At 32.9% G+C, this 19788-nt stretch overlaps 1 protein-coding gene across 2 annotated transcripts in view; it reads right to left on the bottom strand.

Annotated features, from left to right (window-relative positions):
• LOC111061545 (choline/ethanolamine kinase-like) overlaps nt 1-17954 on the bottom strand; it is a 35814-nt gene extending 17860 nt beyond the window's left edge. Inside the window, exons 1-3 of one of the 2 annotated variants that reach the window (XM_039438501.1) lie at nt 17808-17954; nt 14081-14145; nt 11871-12119 (exon numbers count right to left, since the gene is read on the bottom strand). In XM_039438501.1, coding sequence (XP_039294435.1) covers nt 11871-12088 — 218 coding nt within the window. In that variant the 5' untranslated portion in view covers nt 12089-12119; nt 14081-14145; nt 17808-17954. The remainder of the gene's footprint in view (nt 1-11870; nt 12120-14080; nt 14146-17807) is intronic. The other variant, XM_039438500.1, reaches the window with a different exon arrangement.
• Between the last annotated feature and the right edge of the window lie 1834 nt (nt 17955-19788).

The raw sequence follows: 19788 nt of genomic DNA, 5'->3' as shown, positions 1-19788 counted from the left end.
AGTATATTATATATCTGATAGCGATAGATATTTCTTGTTCACAAAATGCTCTAAATTTGCCCTCGAGACTTACTCTATACATGAGAAATTGTGTAAGTCACCGCTTCTATTTTGATGGGCGTTTGACATGCTATGCATTTAATCAATTCTCACATTCCAGTCTGAAGGCAAGAGGTAGAGGAAGAAAAAGGAAGAAAGGGAGAGAGGTGGGAAGTAAGGAGGAGGAGGAGGAGGAGAAAGAAGAAGTAGAAGAAGAAGAAAAATAAGAAAAAGGAACAAAGAATAATATCGACAGGATTATTTTCATCATTCCTTAAAAAATGTCAACAAGTTGATAAAAATAGTCATGTAAGAGCTAAAGAGTCAAAGAGCTATTTGTTTGAAATTTTTGAAATATTAGCCAATATTTTGGTTGAAATATTTGATATATTTGTTTTAGAGCTATTTAGCTATTTGTTTTGAATATTAGTTTGAAATATTAGCTATTTTTACTTTCCTTGCCCTATTACCATAGGTAAGGAAAGTATTGCTTTCCGAAAAAAATTAAGGTACCCCAATTTCTAAATTTCTATATGTTTCAAGGTCCCCTGAGTCCAAAAAAGTGGTTTTTGGGTAATGGTCTGTATGTGTGTGTGTGTGTGTGTGTGTGTGTGTGTGTGTGTGTGTGTGTGTGTGTGTGTGTGTGTGTGTGTGTGTGTGTGTGTGTGTGTGTGTGTGTGTGTGTGTGTGTGTGTGTGAGTGGATGTGCGTCTGTGTACACGATATCTCATCTCCCAATTAACGGAATGACTTGAAATTTGGAACTTAAGGTCCTTACACTATAAGGATCCGACACGAACAATTCCGATCAGATGCGATTCAAGATGGCGGCTAAAATGGCGAAAATGTTGTAAAAAACAGGGTTTTTCGCGATTTTCTCGAAAACGGCTCCAACGATTTTGATTAAAGTTATACCTAGAATAGTCATCGATAAGCTCTATCAACTGCCACAAGTCCCATATCTGTAAAAATTTCAGGAGCTCTGCCCCATCTATGCAAAGTTTGATTTTAGATTCTCAATTATCAGGCTTCAGATACAATTTAAACAAAAAATTTCGAGTGGAAAAGATTGAGCATGAGAATCTCTACGATTAATGTTCAGTAACATTCTCACCTAAAATCAAAAATAAGCTCGAAATTCGAGAAAATGTGATTATCCAATTATTGCAAACTGTTGGCAACTGTTAATTCTATTAATGATTCACTATGAAGAGATAGCAGACCTCGTGTGTCTCCAGCGATATTTCCCTTTCACCAGCTGGCTCAAATCTTTGAATAGTAGACTTGAGATGCGCGGGAACACTAGCGTCAGGTGATCAATTTTCATAACGGCAAGGAAAGTTGTGTGAGTGCGCCACACCAGATTTTGTAGAGTTTGTTCAGAAAAGATGAGTCTAGTAAGAGTTAGTTAGCCTAGAGTATAACTTTATCTTCCATAATGTTTCCAACATTTCCGTTCATTCATTCAAACGATGAATTGAAATATTAAACTTAAATCCAGGTTAAAACCATCTTTAGCTGGCTGAATAGAAATTAAATCACAGATTACTAGTAGTTCTGTGAACAGTAGACCTCAGGCAGTATTCTCATGCACAAGTACCTGATTGAGACTATAGACCTTATGGAAATACAGCTATAGACTGGCTTCTCCACACATCTGTGTAATCATTGTCAGCTGATTTATGATGAATAATTCTATAGTCTGATTTTTACTCCAATATTGGCTTATGGAGGAGGCTCCTTTTTCCTTCTATATTATCCTTGAAGTGCAAAATTTCCAAAAACCTTGTATATACGTCGACGCGCAATTAAAAAAGGAACATACCTGTCAAATTTCATGAAAATCTATTACCGCGCTTCGCCGTAAATGCGCAACATATAAACATATAAACATTTAAACATTAAGAGAAATGCCAAAACGTCGACTTGAATCTTAGACCTCACTTCGCTCGGTCAATTATAAGCTTCAAGAAATAATTCATTGATATCGGTAATAATAAAGAATATTGAATTAATTACACAAAATTCCTAAAATATGAGCATCAGTATTATATCCGGAGAATATAAATACGAGGATAGCATCGCCGTATTCTTGCCTGTATTGATCCAGGCTTCTATCCGTCCTTACTATTGTTCTTTATGACGATCCAAAAATAGACTTTATTTGCTCTTTTAGACAGCTACTGGTGATATATCTACCGAATTAACAATACCGTACGTAATTCTATTTGCTCGTTTTGCAAATTGATATACATCGACAAATTCAGTATTGAAGTTTTAATGTTTATTGAAGATGAATTTTCAGTGAAAATGATATATATTATTTATTAAAGATAAATTTTCAGTGAAAATTATATAAAAAAGCTCGCCTTTTCCCTGTTTATAGTGAGTTCCATGTTATATTAGTAGTATTTGATTAACGTTGTTGTTGCTCTTCAATGTCGTTTTCCATCACGAACTGCCTTTTATTAAATCACTTTTTGCTATTAAAAATAAAGACTTGAAGTCAGATTTTTTACAATAAATGAATTAATCACTCACTGGGACCTGCCGTAAGATCTTGTCACAGTGAGTGAGTTTACAATTCATTTATTGTAAAAAATCTGACTGCTAGTCGTTCTTTTTAGTAGCAAATAGTATATTTCGCACCTAGAGCAGAAAATGAGATTTTTCCGGCTCGAAATCGGTTTTCAAGTCCGAGGCCGTAGGCCAAGGACTAGAAAAGATTGAGAGCCGGAAAAACATTTTTGCCCGTGGTGCGAACGCTATTTTTCGCCACACACAAAAATAAACAATATATTATATAATTATATGAGAATAGTTGTTTACTAAGCACTTCCGAAATCAGAAGTGGAAGGTGATAACTCTAGCAAATCTGAGGTAATCTGAATATCAGGAAATTGTCCAAGTATTTTTATTTTTTATTCTGATTTGTCTAAATAACCTAAAAGATGATGTTCAATTATGTGGGAGGTGGAGTTTATACTTTTTTATTCTTTCAAATGACAATAAGATGATATTATTATAAATGTTTTTATTATTGAATAATGAACACAAATAATGAAAAGTTTTTTCATCAGCTGTTTTTTGATCACCTTTCTTAGTTCCATGTTAGCGGCTGGAAAGGGTACTCTTTCCGGCCTAGGCCGGAAAGAAACCTGTTCTGACGTCAGACGAGAGTCGTCTGCAAACAATGTCTTTCAGATCTACGTAGGGACTGGAAAACAGCTGCTTTCTGTGCAGTGTGGCGAAAAAGTGATTGTTGTTGCTATCCTTGTCCCTCATTCGACAAAGCAGATAGTGCTATCCTTTTCGAGCCTCGCAAAGTTGCCAGATCGTTCTTCAACAATTTTTAAATCCAATTAAAATTAACAAGATATCCAATTGTATAGATGTATTAGTTATTAATAATTGAAGAATATTTTTTCTTGAGGAATAAAATATAGTTGGTTATTATTTTAAACAAGAATGAAAAGTTAATATCACATCATAATATTCCTGGTATCAGCTATCTTCTATATAGAAGGCAGTGAATGGCAAGGCAGAGGCAGTGAGTGGCAAGGCAGAGGCAGTGAGTGGCAAGGCAGAGGCAGTGAGTGGCAAGGCAGAGGCAGTGAGTGGCAAGGCAGAGGCAGTGAGTGGCAAGGCAGAGGCAGTGAGTGGCAAGGCAGAGGCAGTGAGTGGCAAGGCAGAGGCAGTGAGTGGCAAGGCAGGGGCAGTGAGTGGCAAGGCAGAGGCAGTGAGTGGCAAGGCAGAGGCAGTGAGTGGCAAGGCAGAGGCAGTGAGTGGCAAGGCAGAGGCAGTGAGTGGCAAGGCAGAGGCAGTGAGTGGCAAGGCAACTCAATTGGTAACAATCAGTTCTCCACAGCCATTATAAAGTTGACCTCACTATAATTATTATTTAACATTTTTATTTTATGTATAAACTGATATTTTATGTTTTTGAGACGAGGGTCTAAGACATGATTATTATTCTATTTCCTGAAAAGAAAAAAATGAATTTCAAGACGGATGTTGGCGTCGGACCATACGATTCAATGAATATAAATGAACCTCACTAAAATAATGATTATTCTCTAATATTGCCTTCATAAACGTAGACACTTGAAATAATCTTGAATAAACTACAACAGTGATTATTATCCACTTCAATCACCCCAACACATATCATTTATAGTGGGGTGTATATTTATTCATTGAATTATCTTTGCCTATTAAGAAAAAATTCAATGCATAAAACTTCATTGTTTTAATCGACCGAGCAAAGTGAGGTCTAAAGGCCATTCCACACAGCACGTGGCGTGCGTGGCTGGACGCACGCTAGCTACTTTTCAAAACATCGCTTCCCAGCTAATCAAATGAAGCAATTCACATAGCAGCCACGGCCACGCGGCAACGCTTGCTATACTAGCCACGCGTGGCTACCGTTCGCTCTCTCAGCGATCTTTTCAAACGTGTCCGGCCACGTTTTGGTCCGAGCATGCGCAGAACGTATACTAGACGTATACTATCGTATAGAACGTATACTATCATTGTCAGCCTCAAGGTCGCGCATTAAATGATGGAATTTGCCATAGGTCTACCTTTTTTTATTGATCGGATGTAACCACTGGTCCCGTGCTGTCACCGAATACAATAAAACCAGCTCATTATCACTTCTACTGCTGCTGCTGGAGTCATCAAACCAAGGTAAGCCACAAGAAAATCCAGACTCACACCACGGGACCGTCGGAGTTGACATCTTCCTGCATACTGACGGGAAACGTGGCCGGTATAGCATCGCAACAGTCGTGGCGGTGTGAATTGGCATGTGGCTAGCGTGGCCGGCGTGGCGTGCGTCCAGCCACGCACGCCACGTGCTGTGTGGAATGGCCTTAAGATTCAAGTCGACGGTTTGGCATATCTCCTAATGTTTAAATATTTGAATGTTTAAATGTTTATATGTTGCGCATTTACGGAGAAACGCGGTAATAGATTTTCATGAAATTTGACAGGTATGTTCCTTTTTTAATTGCGCGTCGACGTACACACAAGGTTTTTGGAAATCTTGCATTTCAATTATAATATAAAAGGAAAAAGGAGCCTCCTTCATACGCCAATATTAGAGTAAAAATAAGATATAGAATTATTCATCATAAATCAGCTGACAAGTGATTACACAGATGTGTGGAGAAGCCAGTCTATTGCTGTATTTCCATAAGGTCTATAGTTTCAATCAGGTACTTGTGGATGAGAATACAGCGTGAGGTCTACTGTTCACAGAACTACTAGTTGTATTAATTGTTATAGTATTCTAGTTTTTAATGTAATTGTTTTTGATGAATAAATTTTATTTGATTTGAATGAGTCAGCATCGTATGAAAGGGAAGCATATGATGTTATTTTTAAGTCATGCTAACAGGTTAAAGTGAATGTCACTAAAGAATAAGCTTCAGAAACCTATAAGGCAAATGTGAGCTTCATCCTCAGAAAAAATAGTTACCTTTAATTAGGTCCATGTTTCAATGGCAGTGGAGAAAGATAGGAGAACAGCGTTACCGATTCACTGCCTTCTATGGAAGATAGCTGACACCGCGGCATATTTGATGTAATATCATCTTTTAATTCTTGTTCAAAATAATCAATTGAATTTATTTGTTGAGAAAATATATTTTTCAATGATAATTTAATAATAAAATATTCTTAATTCATATTAATTTTTGACGTGACAACGTCTTATAAATTGGTTTGCCGGGTGACACTTCAAGAAACTGCGTTACGTTCCCACGTTATGCGCTCACAATGAGAGCGAGTGAGAGCGTTCGTTTCGGTTCACGGTCGTCTGGAAAGAACACGAATAGGAGCAGTGGCGAGCAACGCAGTAGCAACCCGAAGGCATTCACCTGGAGAGAGAGTGAAACGGAGCAATCTCCTGCGACTGCGCCACTACTTAGTGAATAGGCTATGTGAATAAGTATAAGTGAATAGGTATAAGTGTAAGTATAATAGGTATAAGTGAATAGGCTATGTTGTAGTAATCACAATGTTGTGGTAGTTTTCAATCACAAAAGTAGTATATATCGTTTCTCAGCCAATAATAATTTGTTTAACTTGAAAAAATGAACGCGACTTGCTATGTAAAAAATTGAATCTAGCACAGTTAGCCCGCCTAAGAGCGAGAGAGACAGAGTGATTTTGTTGAGGATGTGTGAAGGTAAAAATAAAATTTTGTTAATATGAAATTCAGTGCGAGATTCTTTGTATAAATTAATGTTTTAAATATAATTCTTTGTATAAATAAATGTTTTAAATTGTTACTATTATTTCATCCTTCTTCCTACTATAGGAATGAATATTCACATTAAAATTATTTTACCACTCAAAGTCGTTGTCACGTAAAACTTTCGCCCGTATACCAACTTTACAGGCAACTATGCAGTTTTTTTTAATAATTATATTTCTACATAGTGGAAAACCGATCTGGCAACATTGCGGAGCTAGAAAAAGATAGCGCTATCTGCTTTGTGGAATGATGGACAAGGATAGCAACACAAATGTTAATCAAATACTGCCATCCATTATAACGTGGACCGCACTTAAAAATGTGAATTGTTTGAATGATTACATGGTTTCAATGTATTTTTTCAAAGTTTCAACATGAGCTTCGAAGCAATTTCTGGAATAAGGAAACGTCCAACTTGAAGAAAATTACATGCCAGTCAAATGACTTGATTGAAACAAAACTACTGTTCCGACGGTTATTATGATAGTTACATGTGATAAATAAGTGGAGTTCACTGCAGAAAGTAGGAATAATTACTAAATTACACCTATATTGTTCAAGAGATGCACATTCATAGAACAAAATTTGACTATGAAATATTCAAGGCCAGGAGAAAATTATGAATGAAGACTCTTGTCATGAAAGTTATTTCAAACAAGGAAAACGGAAAATGCATGACTGCAATAGAAAGGAAAAATTACTTCAAGTAAAAGATGGAATCTAGCACAGTTAGCCCGCCTAAGAGCGAGAGAGACAGAGTGATTTTGTTGAGGATGTGTGAAGATAAAAATAAAATTTTGTTAATATGAAATTCAGTGCGAGATTCTTTGTATAAATTAATGTTTTAAATATAATTCTTTGTATAAATAAATGTTTTAAATTGTTACTATTATTTCATCCTTCTTCCTACTATAGGAATGAATATTCACATTAAAATTATTTTACCACTCAAAGTCGTTGTCACGTAAAACTTTCGCCCGTATACCAACTTTACAGGCAACTATGCAATTTTTTTTAATAATTATATTTCTACATAGTGGAAAACCGATCTGGCAACGTTGCGGAGCTAGAAAAAGATAGCGTTATCTACTTTGTGGAATGATGGACAAGAATAGCAACACAAATGTTAATTAAATACTGCCATCCATTATAACGTGGACCGCACTTAAAAAAGTGAATTGTTTGAATGATTACACGGTTTCAATGTCTTTTTTCAAAGTTTCAACATGAGCTTCGAAGCAATTTCTGGAATAAGGAAACGTCCAAGTTGAAGAAAATTACATGCCAGTCAAATGACTTGATTGAAACAAAACTACTGTTCCGACGGTTATTATGATAGTTACATGTGATAAATAAGTGGAGTTCACTGCAGAAAGTAGGAATAATTACTAAATTACACCTATATTGTTCAAGAGATGCACATTCATAGAACAAAATTTGACTATGAAATATTCAAGGCCAGGAGAAAATTATGAATGAAGACTCTTGTCATGAAAGTTATTTCAAACAAGGAAAACGGAAAATGCATGACTGCAATAGAAAGGAAAAATTACTTCAAGTAAAAGATGGAATGAATTGGGAATAACATCATTTATCCATGAAAATTGCAAGTGAGTTTTACGTTTACTGTTTTAAAATAATGAACTGGTTAGTTTTCGACTTTAATCTTCAATATTATATTTTTACTTGCAACTGCTGAATTGATTATTTTTCTACGGATTTTAAGGATTTGACGCCAATAGTGAGGTCTACGTTATAATGGTAGTGTGATTAACAGCGATTCTGCTATCCTTGTCTATCATTCGGCAGAGCTGATAACGCTATCCTTTTCTAGCTCCTCAACCCAACGTTGCCTGATAGTTTTCAACCAATGTAAAAATATAATTAATTAGCAAATTATTCAACCCCAATATTATGAAAATGTATTAGTGAATCATTGAAAATAATATTTTCTTGACAAATAATATATAATTATTTTAAACAAGAAAGAACAGTTAAAAATACATAAGATATACCTGTAATCAGCTATCATCTATAGAAGGCAGTGGCAAGGCATAGCGAGGCCCACGTTATAATGGCAGTATTTAATTAACACTGGTGTTGCTATTCTTGTCTATTATTCGTCAAAGCAGATAGCGCTATCCTTTTCTAGCTCCGCAACGTTGCCAGATCGTTTGATCTCAATTATGAAAATGTCTTATTTGATAAATTGGAAAAAATATTTTTTCTTGACAAATGAATTATAATTGATTATTTTAGACAAGAATGAGCAGTTGTAAATATAATATCAGATATACCGGTATCAGCTATCCTCTATAGAAGGCAGTGGCAAGGCAGAGAATCGGCAAAGCTGTTCTCCTATATTTCTTCACTGTCATCATAACGTGGACTTCACTATACTAAACCTTTTGTTGTGAACCTTTGTTTGTCCTCAAAGAGTTATGGCCATTCATTTTTGTCATCATTATTGGATATTGAAAGGTATACTGTATTATATTGAAATATTGTACTAGTGACCCCCTGGGTTGTAGAACTCGCTAAAGAACTGTTGTATTGTAATCTTTGAAACCGAAAACTTCTAATTATACAGAGTTGATGAAAATTATGGAAACAGCTAAATATTTCTCTTACAAGAATAATTTGACAGTAGGTTGCATTGGGGATCCTATTTGAAATGAAAAATTACTCTCTTTGACTCTCATATAAATCCAAATTCATTTTTTTAAATGAGAAGGTGGTTATGTGATACATGATTTCGATTCAGAGGTCCAAAAGAAAAAACATGACGAAAACCGCACATTGATATCTTTGACTCTCATATAAATTCAAATTCATTTTTTTAAATGAGAAGGTGGTCATGTGATACATGATTTCGATACAGAGTTCCAAAAGAAGATAAATGGCGAAAACCGCACATTGATTATCTCAACCCGCCGTATCAGCTGGTTGATTCAAGGCCCGCCGCAAAGTAGACCCACGTTAATCCACGAAAAGCAACCCACGCCATGGGATGTTTTGTAAACCATTGCTAGGCTTCTCTAGACATCTGAGTAATACATGCAATGAATAATCCACTTGTCAGCTGATTGATTATGAATAATTCTATAGAAATGGTTTACAAAACATCCCACGGCGTGGGTTGCTTTTCGTGGATTAACGTGGGTCTACTTTGCGGCGGGCCTTAAAGTTGTGAATTTATGTTGTACTAGCCGTCAGGCTCGCTTCGCTCGCCATATCCGTCTAGCCAGGGGGCTCCGCCCCCTGGACCCCCGACTGGATCATCCAAGAATGAGATCAGCAGGCTCGCTTCGCTCGCCTGCATTTTTCATTTGGGCATTTTTATCATATATTAGGACAATCCAGTCGGGGGTCCAGACTAAACGGCTGGCTAAACGGATATGGCGAGCGAAGCGAGCCTGACTGCTAGTAATATAATATTCCCAGGATTGAAGTAGCAGTGCTTAATCAATTTTTCCGCGATAAATGCATTTAAATCTTCAACTTGTTGCCAACCTAACAAAGTCAACTCAACTCAATGCCAACCTGACAAAATTATTAATTAGTTGCCAGTTAACAACTGTTTCGAAGAGGTACTCTATCTAGATTATAGTTCTATAGTAACATATGATATGAAAATTTCAATTATAATTAAGAGATTGGGAGAAGAAGAATATACATGCTAAAAGACGAACTTTAAACCCTTAAAAACAACCCTTAGAGTTAAAATATTGCCAAAAGATTTCTTAGTGCGCCTCTAAAGGGCTAACTGAACATACCTACCAAATTTGAACGTTTTTGGTCCGGTAGATTTTTAGTTATGCGAGTGAGTGAGTGAGTGCCATTTCGCTTTTATATATATAGATATTAACCAGCTGAAATCATGAAGCGCAATGTCTGTGTGATAGCTCCCAAATAGCCTCAGTTGATGTTATGAATGGATGAATGGAAAACTATAGTAATTGAATTTTTCACCTGACTAAATGATAAATCACAACATTTTTTTCTTAAGCACTTTCAATGATATTTTTATATTCTGAAAATGACGAAGAAGTGAGTCAATTTTGTTGTCCAACGAACTTGACCTGTAGAAAGGTTCGTTCGAAGAATAAGTGTTCAAAATTTGAAGCTGATTGATCAATTATTTCCAAAGTTATTGTGGAACATACAAACAGACGGATAACGAGATGGCCTTCAGTAAGTCAAAAGTGAGAACTCACTAACTCTCGTTAAATTATATTGTTGACCGAGCGAAGTGAGGTCTAAGATTCAAGTCGGCGGTTTGTTTAAATGTTTATATGTTGCACATTTACGAAAAACGCGGTAATAGATTTTCATGAAATTTGACAGGTATGTTCCTTTTTGAATTGCGCGTCGACGTATATACAAGGTTTTTGGAAATTTTGAATTTCAAGGATAATATAAAAGGAAAAAGGAGCCTCCTTCATACGCCACTATTAGAGTAAAAATCAGACTAGAGAGTTATTCATCCAGCTGTCTAGTGGACTATAATACTAACCGTTCAAAAATATCGAACATCTTGAAAATGTATCTTTCCATTAACGTTAGTAGACAGTTGACTATAATATTACCCGTTCAAAAACATCGAACATTTTGAAAATGTATCTTTCCATTAACGTTAGTAGACAGTTGACTATAATATTACCCGTTCAAAAACATCGAACATTTTGAAAATGTATCTTTCCATTAACGTTAGTAGACAGTTGACTATAATATTACCCGTTCAAAAACATCGAACATTTTGAAAATGTATCTTTCCATTAACGTTAGTAGACAGTTGACTATAATATTACCCGTTCAAAAACATCGAACATTTTGAAAATGTATCTTTCCATTAACGTTAGTAGACAGTTGACTATAATATTACCCGTTCAAAAACATCGAACATTTTGAAAATGTATCTTTCCATTAACGTTAGTAGACAGTTGACTATAATATTACCCGTTCAAAAACATCGAACATTTTGAAAATGTATCTTTCCATTAACGTTAGTAGACAGTTGACTATAATATTACCCGTTCAAAAACATCGAACATTTTGAAAATGTATCTTTCCATTAACGTTAGTAGACAGTTGACTATAATATTACCCGTTCAAAAACATCGAACATTTTGAAAATGTATCTTTCCATTAACGTTAGTAGACAGTTGACTATAATATTACCCGTTCAAAAACATCGAACATTTTGAAAATGTATCTTTCCATTAACGTTAGTAGACAGTTGACTATAATATTACCCGTTCAAAAACATCGAACATTTTGAAAATGTATCTTTCCATCAACGTTGTGGACAGTTACAGCCAGACCTGATAACAGTGCTCACACTCACAGTCCGGGACGACACGTCACGGTACGATAGGACAGAAAGCTCTATGTTTATTTAGGATTTTTCTAGACATTTTAAATTGATAAATTATTTATTAATTTTTGAGAAAACATAACAACAGGTCAATGTAACTTATTGAGCGCGAGGTCTACTGTTCACAGAACTACTAGTAATATTGTAAACTAGGAATAGAATATTTTGCAATTGAATTGAGTTTATAGTCACCTGACTTTCTTGAGCACCATCTGATGCGGCTGTATGCGTCGCCATGCTCCGTGCAAGTAGTCTCGACACACCTTGGCCGCCATTTCTCTGATGCCCTCCACTGACGTCACTGATGACGTCGCTGACAACTTTACTGATGACATCACTGACGACGTAACTGACGGCAACCTGGCCGGCTCTTCAGCCGACGCTTGCTGCTGATTCTGCATTTCCACCATTATCGATTCTAAGCAACTATAACCAAACACACTATTTTAATTATCATAATGATGGTATCCCATGACCAAATAATAAATAAATTGAGTTGTAACATGAAATATTTCTTCACTACTTTCTACGGAACAGTTGGCAGAATATCAGCCACATTTTGAGCAAGTTCTCCAACCGGAGGAATCACAAGTAATAACTATATAATAAAACTCAGATTTTATTATTATTATTAAACGAAAATTAAAATTAAATGCTGTAGTTCACCCCGAAGACTTTAATAATAATTAATTTATTAGGATTTGAATAATTGCAATATCTCAGTAATTTCCAACTCAGATTTTCAAATGTACACCTTCAGGGATGGATGAATGTTATCGGATTTTCAGATAAAATACAAACTGAAGAAGAAATTCAGACGTTTTATCGAATTTGGCAAAAATCCTCAATAAATTAAGCCATATGCAAATGTTTAATGCCAGTCACATTAATCTACTTGAAAAGTATCAAAAACCGTATGGCCGAGTTTTACGTCTGATAAAACTGATTAATAGTCACATAAATCTGTTGACTCAATCACTTGACACTCAAATAATTTTACAAAGAGTACCACTTTTGCACAAGTCAACTCGCTCTCACATAATAAGCTATTAATAAACGTCTTATCTCTGCTAGAAAATAATGTGATTTATATTACGAGAAAGCTGTGTGAATGGATTAATGGGCCGACAATGACATTGAAAAATAAATTTCTAGAAAAAATAGATCATCGTCAACTCAAACGCACCAGTCAGTCATTCACTCTCTGATAAGGTCAAAAATTGTGAACATTTTCAATGAAAATACGACTCAAACTAATCGCTAGTTCATAGGAAAACTTTCAGAATTCTACATTCACTGAATAGATCTACTATTTGTGAGTCATTGCTGATGATTCATAAATATTCATGTGAAAATGAAGCTTATAGTCTGAAGGAAGACAATTATTATTAATAATTAATCATTAATAATTAAGTATGAATAAGTGGAGTAGATATATAGGTCTAAATTTCCTAATTCTTTGTATTTAGCCTTTTGAAATACCGTATTATTCAATAGATTTTTGAATGCTTATTCTTGAAACGCACTTCTTAAAAAGCATGAATGAATAAGTTAGTTTTATTTTAATAATGTGATTGTATGATATGAGATGTTGTGGTATCTATATTATAATAAGAGAGAGTAGGGTTGTGTTTGTTCGTGTGTTCGTTTGTTCGCATCAAAACATGTCAACTTGTGGATTGCATACCGGAAAAACGGGAATGATTTAGATCTCCAAATTTTGCACATAGATTATAAAAATGTCAATCTCGTTTCTCCATAATTGAAAGAATAAGACTGACATTAAAGTGGTATTGACAATATCAGTCTTATTCTTTCAATTAGTTTTATTAAAAAAAAAAATAGTTATTTCATCTGTTTATATCATAATGATTCTTTGTTAGTTCTTAGTGACTCTTTGTAGGCATAGCCCAGTTTGCAAATGAAAATATTCATTTATTTTAGAAATAAATAATCCAAGAAATAATAATTTAAAATAAATAACTCATTTTTCAATTTCAAAGAAATTTAAAAATAAGTTTGTGATCTGGGATCAAAAGAATTTTCTTATTAACTTATTCCCAGATCAAATTTATTATCCATCTTATACTGTATTTGTTTCTATTTACAATATTCGTCTCTCTGAAAATCATAAAGTCTTCCAAAAGTTTTATGAAAATTGAGGAAACAAATTAAAATTAGCCATATTATTTAATGATGAGGCAATAACTTTCAAGTTGACTTCAATTTAATAAAACCTGGGCTTTCAAGGTGTTAGGTGCTTTATTTTGAATCTAGTATGTTAGAAATTGTAAAAATTTTAAAACTCTTTTTATAACTTGGAGACACTTCATTTAATCAAACGCTTCATGGAGTATTATAGAGATTTACTGTAATAATGATTGATGAGATAAAATCCTTACCTATTTCTAATTTTTGTTCGGTAGCTCTCTGTAAATAGTATCTCCTGGCTGAAGTTGCAAAGCGGCTGTAACAGTAGGTAACATTTTCTTACAAATTTCAATCATACTAGAATTTTATGTTACATGTGTATTCAAATCAAAAAATCTTCATTTCTTCTGATAGACTTAACAAAAGAAACATTGGCAATGCAGTCCGTTCTCATTAATACTTCTCTAAACAATGTATTATTTTTTAATTAATGGAACAGCATAAATGGAATAAAGCTTTTTCAGTTGTTTCAATACAGAAATTTCATTAGTCTGAGTAAAGTACACTATTAGTTATCACCTACTTTAGAATTAGTTATAGACACTCAATATAAAAACTGAACATGAAATTTAAATCAATAAAATAGTATTAAATAAAAATACTAAGAAATTGTCAAAAACCACAGATTTATTGATACTTAGAAAGACCGGTTTCGGTTGTTACACCATTGTCAATCTCTGATAAACAGTCTCAGTTTATCCATCGACAGTGGATACTGCATCAACAGTCTTAGTTTATCAGAGATTGACAATGGTGTAACAACCGAAACAGGTCTTTCTAAGTATCAATAAATCTGTGGTTTTCTGTTTTTTCATTTAATATGAATAGTTACCACAATATCAACTTCTCATCTACACAAAAAATAAAATAATAAAATGGGATATTTCATAAGCTCAGACTAGAATAATATAATTCATTATCATTGTCATTATCATTAACTGAGACATTATTTTGTTTTTTTTTATTAGATACGTTCATTGATTTATCATTCTCAACTTATCACCACACTTATATATATATCACATTATAGGAATAAAAAACCCGTATTAAAATGAAAATTTATATGACATTTTCAACGAAAACCCATCAATTTATTAGGCTTGTATAATTTAAATTCAGAGCATCAGAATACGTTTTATGAGGTAGTCTACAATATAATTTAAATTGAGTGATTGAGGAAAATTGATGACAATTTTACGATTCTGCCAGACAAAATTCCCAACCATTTTTCATGTTTGATAGTCGAGAAGTTCGGAAGTTTCAATTTCACCAAAGCGAGTTATCAATTGATTCTAAACCAGTTCACTTCCAGCTGTCATCGTTGGTTGAATGAGAAGTAATAATGTTATTTACTAGGTGATGCTGACAGATTTTTCATTGGTTGAATGATAATCATTGATATTATTCACAAGGAATATGCAGAAAGCTTGAAATTGCCAGCATTACCCATGTATAGCACAACCGCTTCCCATTCAAATAATACTGACAAATAAGAAGTGAATCTTGTCTGTAAGGGAAAACTAATGGGCGATCGTAGTGCACACGCAAGCTGCAGGCCGTAAAATTTGATGACACTGCAATTTTTGCATGCAAGCCATAAAAAATGAGCTCAACTTTTCGGAAGCCTTATCTGATGTGAAACTACCTTTAATATCGTTTAATAAAGTTGAGTAGTTTTGGAGAAGGTCCAAATTTGTGATGGCTAACAGGTCATTGTAATGCATAGTCATAATATTGATCATTGCTGATGTGAAAAATTTGAAAAATGAAGTAAAACGGGAAAAAATATTGAAGTAGGGTAGCCTATTATCAGTGAAATTGCAATAGCTAGCAAGTGCATAGTCTATTGGAAATATAACCATTTAGAACCATTTTTAAGTGCAAATAAAATAAAGTAAACAACTACATAAAATTAGACTTTTCAAACATGTATGAAACATGAACTACTTTTTGGACTATATTCACTGTTCCTTCATAGATGCTTCTACTACTAATAATAATAATAACTTTTATTAGCCTTACAGTTGTGTTGTGAGTGATGTTGTGGTACTTTTCCATAATGAAAACACAAATTTGTACTTCAAAAAAGTACTTTTTTTTAAAAGTGGTTGACAATTTCAAATTTTTGTTTTCATTATGGAAAAGTACTACATCACTTTTTAAAAAAGTGGTTGACAGTTTCAAATTTGTGTTTTCAACTTTTATTAAGCTAGGCTACGATATTAGTGGAATGGAATAAAAATCATCAAGTAGGTACCGTACCTATTTTATTTCATAGTCATATTTTATTGATTTACAAGCTGCTTTGACTCTTTAGAACCATTTTCAAGTGCAAATAAAATAAAGTAAACAACTACATAAAATTATACTTTTCAAAAGCGTGTGAAACATAAACTACCTTTTGGACTATAGTGTATTTAAATCAAAATTCGGGGAAGGAGCAGTTTTGGAATGTGCCTGTTAGTCCTTCCCCAAACATTTTAATAAATTGTGTTTTGTGTATCATTGAATAAATAAATAAATACAGTAGGCTACATACTATTGGTCATTAATTTATGAGACATTTGTAAATAATTCAGTAAGACGGGATTAAATATTGAACAAATAAGACTGAAATTTAATACCTTCAGTGCTTTAGATGTGGGCCAAATTATTGTAATGAATTATTTCACCCAGTATAAATGAAATAACTATTTCATTACAGGAAATGGAATAATTTGCAAAATTTTAGAGTACCGTATTGAAATTTTATACATTATTGTGGAAAATAGTAAGTTATCGTTTATTATGTCCATTTATAAGATTTTCAAAGTTCTAAGGAAAAATAATTACGTTTGTATATTGACAAATACCTCAAAAATTTGATAGCTATGCAATTCTACAAAATGTTATCATTTTTGAGGTGCTAAAAATAGTTCCATGAGTTACAGTTCTTTAAGATTAATTTTGGCAATAGAATATTAATATGAATGGAATAATTCACTGTAATAAATGCTGTTCAAGAGTTTTTGGAATATGATTCTTGAAATAATCACTATTTCTGATTTTTTAGTAATTCATTAAATAATACAAAATCTATATAGAAATAATTATTGGAAGAGAATTAATAATACTATTAGAAATCATACATTTTTAATAGAGTAAATTATTATAGATTTAAAAAATATTTATTATATTCTTTTTGAGATGTGAGAATTATTTTTAATTTCCTCCAAAACAAATATATTTTTGTTTCTCTACGAAAATGACTACATATTAGGTTGAATAATAAATTTTAATTGTTTCACATATAATGTAAATAAAATGTTTTATTATATAAAACTATAGTAGTATCCTTTAAATTTTTTTGGGTTACCTATAGTTATTCTATGCAATAGAACTATTAAGTAGTTCTGTAAAAAAATCATGTTTTTGGACTCAGGGGACCTTGAAACGTATAGAAAACTTGAATTTGGATTTTTTTTCGGAAAGCAATACTTACTTACCTATGGTAGTAGGGCAAGAAAAGTAAAAATATTAATAGGTAATGCATTTAGAGGGAAATCGAACAAAATTTTGTTTTAACATAAAATACAATGCAATTTTTTTTATTTATATTATTTGCTATAATTTATTCATTCACTTTCCTTGTAGGTTTACAAAGAAAATTAAAAAACAAATGCACACTTAATATGGTGTATATAATATAGGCTATTTAAAACAATTTATAGAAATTACAAATCCAAAAACTGTCACTTCCAAATTTTATCCAAAACAAAAATAATATTTAGTTACCCCAGCCATCACCCAAAACATTAAAGCCGGTACGGTAAAATCAAAACATTGTCATTTAAAGTGCATTGAGACTTATTTAACGGAACTGAATCAGACAACGGTTGATAATTCTAATTAAACCGAATGAATAAAATGTTTTCTTACCTTTTTTGAGCCAAATATTTGCTGGCAGACGTCCACACACGCACTCACACAGATACACACAGAGTCAAGTTGTTATTGACAAGTCTAGCAGTAGAGCAGCAGACGACTGACTGTATTTTTTTTTGCAAGCCTCTCTCGCAGAATCAGCCGATCTATGTTTCTACGCATGCGCACTACTCGCTAAACGCAGAGTTGCGCAACTGTTTTGATTCTGCTGTGTTCATATGGGAGGGTGCACACAGACGGCTATTTTTTAGTTGAGTATTTTGGGCCCAAATTTCTGTGTACCTACAGTTACTGTATAAGGAACAGGAACTGGTAGTACCTTACCAGAGTTTATATGAATTTATAACATCATTTCGGATTTTTAAAATATCTAAATTTGGGAGAAAAATAGTACAAGGAGTATCCATAGTTTTTCTCTCCCATTTAAATCAGTGTTTTTTGTGAAAAAAATAAATAGTAACAGTAGGTGTACCTATCCATCGTAATCAGTTATCCATCATCATGGTTAAACGGAGATAGATCAGCTGTAGGTTTAAACCAGGAATAAAATATATAAATAATTATGTGACTACTTTCATATAATCTTAGATTAGCGTTAAACGTTGATGTTGAATATGGCGCTAAGTTTTGGGTACTTTATACATGAATTCCGTAGGTGACAACTGAAAAAAATATGTCTGATAGTCCTAATAGTAGCCTATATGTTTAAATATTAGCATTACATAGATTGGAACAATAATCTTACCAGAATAGTTAATAAAATTACGTTCAACTATTGAAGTTATGCTTCATTGGTTCAATAATTAATATTTTATAAGGGGATAAAACCCATATTTTTCATGAAAAAAGTTGGGAAAAATGTTAAAATGGGTTTATATTTTCCTAATATGTATATATTCAGGGCTACTCAATTTCTTATTTGTAAAATAACATCATAGCACCCTTTTTGAGAAGTTTTTTAATATAAAATAAATTAAAACAACTAGTTTGGATGTTCACATAATTTTCAAGTTAAAAAAAGTTTTTTTTTAACCCTTTTTAAAAACGGGTTCATCCTTATTTTCAATAATGTCAGATTTATCTGTATCAGGGAATATGGGGTAGGCTACCGGTATCTTATTTTTTTATTTTAACTTGTATAATATATTGTACTTTCCTAGAAAACATTTATTTCTAAAATCAACTTATTTTTAAATAGATGATATTTTCTAGATTAATATTTTCAAACTCTATAGATGAGATGAACTCTATCTTTGAAAACACCCGGTTCTCTATCAGTCTTGTGCCACAAAATACGTTCATTTTAAAAAAGTTATAAATTTACTTGTAAATTGAGCTTGATAAATGTGATAAAATTTTGATTACTCTGAACAACTAATTAAAGTAAACAATATGCTTTAGGAAACAACATTTCTATCTCTATTTTATCACGATTAATTCTTCACTGAACAAAGAAACTCATTTCAAGCTGTATATAGTTCAACAGATGAATATATGATTAACTCTAATGGCATTAGAGTCAATTGATAATGGCATTATATATAGCCGAAACATGTCGTGACTAAATCATTTAAAAAGGGTTCTCAGATTTATGTTTTTATTTATATTCAAAAGTAGCCCTAAAGAGAAAACACAATAATTGACTCTATAGGTAATTATATATATAATTTGTGCACTATAGGTATACGATTCCCCGGTCACCAGTCTGATTGATTGATTGAGTACTTTATTTATGTAGATTACAATATATACTGGCTTATACACTTATATACAATAGCTTACAATACAGCAAAATTATAGATGAATTTACATAATATAGACTAAGAAAATAATTATTGAACTGTATATGATATGAAAAAGTAATTTGTAATATAATAACTATAGATAATTATATTGTTATGCATCTACATAAATTGGCGGAGCTTTGGACATATCAATGTCCATTCTTCGGAAAGAATATTAAAAATATCCTCCC

The sequence above is a fragment of the Nilaparvata lugens genome, chromosome 11 (assembly GCF_014356525.2).
Source record: "Nilaparvata lugens isolate BPH chromosome 11, ASM1435652v1, whole genome shotgun sequence".
Lineage (NCBI taxonomy): Eukaryota > Metazoa > Arthropoda > Insecta > Hemiptera > Delphacidae > Nilaparvata > Nilaparvata lugens.
This window is presented reverse-complemented; position numbering and strand designations above follow the sequence as displayed.